The sequence below is a fragment of the Pyrgilauda ruficollis genome, unplaced genomic scaffold, assembly GCF_017590135.1.
Source record: "Pyrgilauda ruficollis isolate IOZ18807 unplaced genomic scaffold, ASM1759013v1 scaffold14, whole genome shotgun sequence".
In the NCBI taxonomy this organism is placed as follows: Eukaryota; Metazoa; Chordata; class Aves; order Passeriformes; family Passeridae; genus Pyrgilauda; species Pyrgilauda ruficollis.
The window spans coordinates 5,940,258-5,947,618 of NW_024512543.1; the positions used below are offsets into that span (position 1 = coordinate 5,940,258).

At 46.1% G+C, this 7,361-nt stretch overlaps 1 protein-coding gene across 2 annotated transcripts in view; it reads left to right on the plus strand.

Annotated features, from left to right (window-relative positions):
* Positions 1-6,114, plus strand: part of RGS6 (regulator of G protein signaling 6) — a 258,804-nt gene extending 252,690 nt beyond the window's left edge. For both annotated transcript variants that reach the window (XM_041460004.1, XM_041460005.1), the window contains one exon: positions 5,214-6,114. In XM_041460004.1, the coding sequence (XP_041315938.1) occupies positions 5,214-5,264 (51 nt within the window). In that variant the 3' untranslated portion in view covers positions 5,265-6,114. The remainder of the gene's footprint in view (positions 1-5,213) is intronic.
* The last annotated feature ends 1,247 nt before the right edge of the window (positions 6,115-7,361 follow it).

A 7,361-nucleotide genomic window follows, 5' to 3' on the forward strand; every position in this document is an offset into this window, starting at 1 on the left:
GAGATGACTTCTCTTCCAGGAAGGTGATACTTCTGGCTGGAGCAGATTGTGCAGCAGACTGGGAAAAGGAGAGCCCTGAGCACAAATGAGGGGTAGAAAGCAAGAAATGGGGCCAGCTGTAGCAAACAAAGCCCCAGGCTGGTGGGTGGAAATTGTGGAGGTGAGCAGTCAGCGTGAAAGCACTTTGGTCTGTACTGACATGGCAAAGGGGAGCCTGTGCTGCCATCTCTCCTCTCTCCCACTGCTGCAGCCACAAAGCTCCTTATGGGATAAATCATGCCTGGTGTTCAGGTAAGTTGTTGACAACATGCATGGGAGCTCTGGTTTGTGCATGCTGGGGTGGGGAACGTCTGCATGCTGAATTGCACTGTGCTGGGCAGAGCATACCAACATTGTGTAAAGTCATGGGTACTGGACAGAACTAAACTTTCCATTTAAAAATATTTTTTAAAGTTCCCACTCTTTGCTTCTCTCCCAACTGTGCAAAGTGCTAGTTTTGGCAGATAAAAGCAAGGAGCAAGATGGAAACTCTGCTGGCTCATACAGTAGGTTTGAAAGGAGTGCTGTCCCTTTTTTGCATCAAATCCCAGACACCCTTTTTTCCTTCTTACTTGGCTTCTTGGCTATGTTAAATTGCTGACTTTTGCTTCATTAAAATAATTGCTGATTGCATGTAACACTTTAGCTTAGTAGCTGTTCAGCAAAGGCTCAGCCACTGAAGATGCTAACCATCTCCTGTGACCTGCAGGTTAATATTTATTTCCTTTATTCAGGCCTCAGTGAGTCCTGATGGTTCACAAGTGCTGAGATCCAATCATCTGCTGGACATGTAATCAAGCAGTTAGGATGGCCACATCCTTGGAAGTCATATTCTAGGGGACAGTTTCATTAGGTTTATTAAGAATTCCCTGATTTTTTTTCCTTAGGATACTCCAGATTCAGATTTTACACTGTCTTTAAGAAATGGCTCCTGTCATGGGGGTGTTCAAGGGCAAAAAAAACCAACAAAAAACAGATTCATTCAGCAGCATAGAGAGAACTGGACGTTACCTTTACCAGATGCAGTGAAGCTCCATGTCATCCTTGCCTGTAAGCTGTGGAACAGCTCAATTGCTTGCAGGACATGAGAGAGAAGGAAGCCTTCCTGCATCCCAGACAACACACAACATATGCCGTACAACATATGCCCTACTGCTTGTGCTGTGCTGTTTCAGTGACAACAGTCTGGGCTTTTAATTGTTGTAACCCTAATTAGTAGTGACAAATATTTTGGGACTGGAGGACTGGGGATTTCTTATAGACTTTAGACCCCCTGTAAAAAGTTCACTCCTTACATCCACTCTAATCTTGCCTTAAGTTATTCAGCATATACATGTGGCACAGTAAAAGAAGCACTGAAGTGTGCTGAGCTTGTGATGGTACACTTTCCAAATCCCCTGCCAGCCTGGCACAGATGAAATTTCTCCTGGAAATACAGCAGTTGTTGTTGACATTCCCTTCCAGTGGGAAAAGGAGAGGTAGAGACAGCCACTGGTTTTCATGCTAAACAAAGATGAATGGAAGGGAAACATAATTTATTTTGATTGAAACTTTTTAAAGAAATTCAGTGTTGCTTGTGCCAAACTTTCACATCATAATAATCAGAAACATCCTTGCTCTGTCAGATATATCCCCAAGGGAATTCCATCCATTCCACATGGTGGATGAGCCCCAACATGCTCTCCTCGATCTGAACTTTTTTGGCATGTGTTGTAGCCAATTAAGAACTATTTCTGTCACCTCCAGCTTCTCAGAGCAGCCTTTCACCTGACTGACTCAGGCCCTCACACTATGCAGCTTCAGGGAAGGGTTGTGGGATCACAAAGAACACAGGAGTGCATCTCACCTCTGCTGTCTCAAGGTGGGCACAGGCCACCCTCTCGGTTAACCAGATGCCTCTTTTCCAGACACTAAGCAATGACGCAAAAGCATGCTGTCACCATCCTGGACTCTTTGGCCATGGACACCCTCTTGGCAAGCAGGGGCAGGCAGGTTTGGATGGACTGGCTGGGGTTCTGGGGAGAGTGCTGGCTGCCTGCAGGGTGAGACTGCCCCATTCCAAAGCCATTGTGTGTGCTGCACTTAGGCTTTTCTGAGTCAGCTGATGCAAACCTTCTGTGTCTCCTGATGGGCTTTATGCCTTAGAAGCCCTGCAGGGCTAAACCTGAAAACAGAGATACCATGGGCCAGCCCCTCAAGTGGTGTAAATCAGCAGCACTTCTGTGAAAACTACTGAGTCATGTTCATTTATATCAGCAGGTGGATTGCAGATCCCATCCAGCTTTTCCACCTGTTATACACTGTTTTACTCCCTCCTTGTTCATTTTAGTAATAGGAAAGAGATACCAATTTTCCTAATGAAATGCAGTTTTTTCCTGATCCTCTTTTATTTTAATGAGGAGGTCTAAGAAGAGAGAATCCTAAACCAAACACCTGCATCCCACCCAAGCCCAGCCTGCAGATATCCGTATCACTCGGACCCATGCTGTAAGGCTGACACTTTTCCCTGCATTGGGTTGAAACAAAATCCCCTACATCAGTATGCCTCTAGTTGGGGGCTGAACATTACAGCACTTTTGCTTGTAGTCAAAAATGTCACAGCATTAATCCCTTTATGCAATTTCAGGAATCCTTTTGCCATCTGTCCTAACACAGAGGTGAGCACAACAGCCGAGCAGACAACATTGCTGCCTGCTTCTTGCTGTCTTAAAACAGAGCTACTTGCACCCATCTGTTTGCATGTCCCTGCCCATGAGGCCATTCCCTGGCGCAGTTATCCTCCCAGACAGACGGGCTTTGCACTGGGGACTCATCCCAGCCTGCAGGCGGGAAGTTTGCTGCAGTTCCCAGGGTAACGCCTTTCCCATGAGACGGGGGAGCTGCAGATGGAGGCCACTGCTGTTCCCCGCAACGAGACGCAGTTTCCACTGGGAAACCCAAGAGCAAAGTTTTGCTTGGTGCAAATCATGGCCATTGGCTTTGTTTCCAGCCCACCACCTTCTCCAGGGCAGCTGTCCCCTCTCCTCAGCCTGGCCTGCTACTGGCATTTCTCCTTCCTGCTTTGAACACAGGAATGTTGAAATGGGGGATGTGGAACAGTGTTTGCTCCTCAGCCCTGCTGGAACCTGACGCAGAGAGCTGGCGTAGCCCCAAGCCACCTGCCTGTGAGAAGATAACAAGAGGAGCTGCCTGTCACAGATTAGTTAGAGTCTGACTGAATAGGCATTATATAAACCAGGGATTATTTGGGGTTTTTTTCCTCTAAGGAAGTACCCAAATATTGGTGGAAACGAACTTTTTTTTTTTTTTTTTCTATAAACTCAGCCATGTTATTCTTCCAGGAATTAGCATCCATATCTTTACCTTCTTCTTCCTATAAAAAGGATTCAGGACTGATAATTCCTTAGCACTCTCTCTGTGGTATTCCTCAAGAGCCTCAAAATGACAGCTCTGGTCTTAGCCCCCCAAGCCATGTTGCTCTGCAGAAGACTTGGCCACCCCCTGGGGTAGCACTGGGCCAGGCTTTACAACAGTGCATTTAAAAATAGTGATAATCAAAAATTTGATTTATACTGCAAAAAACAAACAACAACAGCAACAACAAAACAAACCTGCATATCTTGAATAGTGTGTCTGCAGAGCTCTGGGATGGAGGTGGCCATTCCCATGCTGAGCCCTGTCTGTGAGGCACAGAGCAATGGCTGTGGGGCTCTCCTGCCAGGCAGGACAATCGGCACGATGACAGTGTTTCCCTCAGCCAGCTGCTGGTATACAGAACACAGACAGATTAGGCCGTGTGTGCTCATGCAGTTGAACAAATTATTTGGTGAAAGTCACACATCTCAGTAATGAAATGCTGCTTCTGTAGGGAACAGCTACATCCTCCTGGAACAGCCCTACATGGAAAGAGATTAGAAATCAAAGGGAGGTGGGAAGTGTTTCTCTTTTCCTAGAGTGTTAACTTGTTTAAAAATATTTCTTTCAAATAGCCTGCGAATTTTTACATTTCAAATTTTTCTACATTTTGCGCTTACTCATTTTCACTGAATAATCTGTTTCTCTTGCTCTTTTTGTGGCTCTTTCTTTGAAACAGCAATCAGTAAGATTTCCTATTGCAAAGGAAATCTTGGCTAAATATAGTAAAGAAGAGGAGGTTATTTAAGAGCTGCTAGGTATTCTATAGCTCTCTGATATTCCCTGAACGTTTATTTCAAGCAAGACTTTTTTTTCCTTTAAGAAAAACATAGTCTTTTCAAGAGGAAAGCTCACCAAAGAAATACAGCAACTGGTGCAATACCTGAGATAATTTTTCACTGTTGTATCAGTAATTGCAAAGCCATCAGTATTCCCTATGTGGATATCCCTGTCTGCAAATGGAGAACACTGGCTGCAGCTCCTTAAATAGGTCCTTTGCTCCTGAAAGCAGGTGCTGCATGGTCTAAGGGAAGGAGTTCAGATGTGCAAGTGACCTTCCTTCTTCCTAGTCCTTGGTCCTGCCAGTAGGAAAGCTCATGTGGGTGACAGCAGGGCTGCCACAGCCAACTCTTGCACTGGTGGCTTGGAGGAGAGCACAGGGAGGGCAGGGAGGGTAAGCAGGAGAGAACAGGCACCAACCCATGAGGCAAGTGACCAAGGAGTGTGCCAAGGTGAGTGATAGCAGGACAGGAACAGGCTAAACTGTTTCTGGAATTACTTTTTACCTAGACCTGGTGGATGCTGTGCAGCTGATACTGATTCAGACTGTGGGAGAGACATCCCAGTTTCCACAGCAGCCTTGATTGTGCATCCCTCCCCAAGCTGGGTAGAGCTCTGCACCAGCAGGAGAGCACTGGGCAGAACGAGTAGCAGTGAGTGTAGAGCAGGGCTTTGCTTTTACCAGTTCCCATGAAACTGGAGAAAGCAAGTATCTTCATGAGACAGGGTCCCAGGGCACAGCCTTGAGTGATAGCCACTGGACATCATTAGGCACAACTCCTCCTTGCCAAACTCCTTTCCTGGGGCAAAACTGCAGGCACATGAAATTCTAGAGGCAGGCACACCCCACCTGCCTCCCTTGTCACAAGAGCCTTGTGCCCCACTCTGGGGGAAGGCCCCTGCCCCTCACTCCCAGAGAAACCATTCCAGACATCACTTACACCTCTGGATCTCTTCTGTCTCTTTGTCCCTCCCTCCAGGGAAAGTCTCTGGCAAGCAAGCGCCTCACAGGCCTGATGCAGTCCTCCTGACAGCTGCAGCCGACCGCCCCGCGGGACAGACAGCTGGGACCACTGCCGGGGACGGGGCATTTCAGGGAGAGCAGGTCCCTGCAGGGGAGACAGCCTGAGCAAGTGGAAGCAGAGAGCCACATGCCAGTGGAGCACCTCTCTTCACAGTTTACACCAACACTTCCCCGTCTGCACAGCTCCTTAAGGACCCTGAGCTCTGTGCAGGTACTTTGTTTCCAACTGAGGTTTGGAGAACACTTCACCATACATGGGAGGTCAACAAGGCAAGGGCTTGCTGTCTTGTTATTTAAGGAAACAGACCCAACCACAGCTTGGAGAACGAAGAGCTGAGAGAGATCAGTGTTTTTCCACATCTCTCTTCTCCCTGGCACAAACATGACTGTAATAAGATGGCGCCACAATCTCACTTACTCCCTTTCATGTGGCTGTCTGGATCCAATAAAATATCTGGATATTTTAGCTGGAAGCTGCTTCTCCTTCTCACTAAATCCCAAATGCATTTTGCCTGCAGATTCACTGACTTTGACTTGGTTTTTCTTTCCTATGTTTCTCCTCCTTTAAAACAATGAGGAAAAAAAAAAAAAGAAAGGCACTATTTTAAGTTCATCACTCATTGTCCTTCCAATAGCATGTAGCACATCCAGAGATGATGGCCAGATCCTCTGCTGAAGTCAGGAAAGCAAGAGTGGTTTTCATCGCCTGAGGATCTTCCCCCTTGAGTCAGACTGATCCTGGTGCAAAATCTCTGACATCGGCGGAATCGTTCTGCATGTGCACATAGTGCAAATTTGGACTCTGCCTGATGCTCAAAAAGAAATGTTTGAGATGTGCAATGCACACACAAGTGCACACACACACACACACACACTCTCACACACACAGTATTTTAAAGTGAATTGGTTTATATTTTATTTAATTTTCTATTTATTTAAGATTTTGCATATCTAATCAATGATGGATGTTCAAACTTTTCTCTGAGCAAACCAAACAGGACTCCAGCTCTCCAATCACAGAGGGCCAAAATCCATTCACTTGTGTCCAGGGAAAGGCAACTCTGATGTGGGCAGGTGTCAAAATTCAGCCTACAGTGCGGAGGGAATTGTTGGCATGAATGGGCAGGGCACTGGGTGCCAAGTGACCCTCCCTAAACATCAGCATACCCAGCTGTGATATCATGCTCAGATAACTGACCCTGCTGAGAAGCATCATTCTGAGAGTGAAATTGCACCGTTGGAGGAAATGAGCTTCCACTAAAACTCATCTGACCTGCAGCCCATGAATGCAACAGCAAAAGATGGCCCAGTAGCTTGTTTCAAGCTGTTGGAGGTATGGCAGTTAGGATGAGGACAGGACTGAAGTGACTTTATTATGAAATCCACTTATACTAGCTGCAGATAGGAAAATGGCCTGCATTCACATACAGTATACTATCTATAAAAGGAATTTCAAGACTCAGCTGACTCACAAAATCTCCTCTATTTTGTAAGCAGTTCAGATCTGAAGCATACATGAAACTAGACATTTCTTGGTCTTCTTCACTCATGCCAAGGCAAACTGGCTTTTTGTACAGGTGGTAGAAACTGCTATATGGCTACAAGTCTGCATTCCTACCTAGGCAAAACCATCTAGCTAAGTAGACAGCTGGCTATCGACAACATTCACTTCTGAGGCAAGTATTATTCTAATATCTAAGGCCTATGTATGCACAAAAACATGCCAGCATAGATTCTGTCAGAAAAAGAACCTTCCTCTTTGCCCATGACAATTCTCATTCTGATATCTCTTTTCCTTCCTGCAGAAATGTCCTCATATCAATTATACCTAAGGTCCATTCACCTGCATGAATGTACAGTAGACTCCTGAGTATGATCTTTGTTCTTGACACATGCCTATACCCTAAACAGCCTGCTGTCTGAGGTCTTCAGTCCAAATTCATCCTACATATACATGAAACACAAGCAAGTTCCAGGGCTGCAGAACCATAAATGTCCCTGACATTCTTGTGGTCCTCTGCCTCTGAAGAGGACATTTGGTCGCCTCCAAATTGTCACTTAGCTGTCCTTGCAGGACGTATTTGTCCTCTGTTGCCCACCCAGC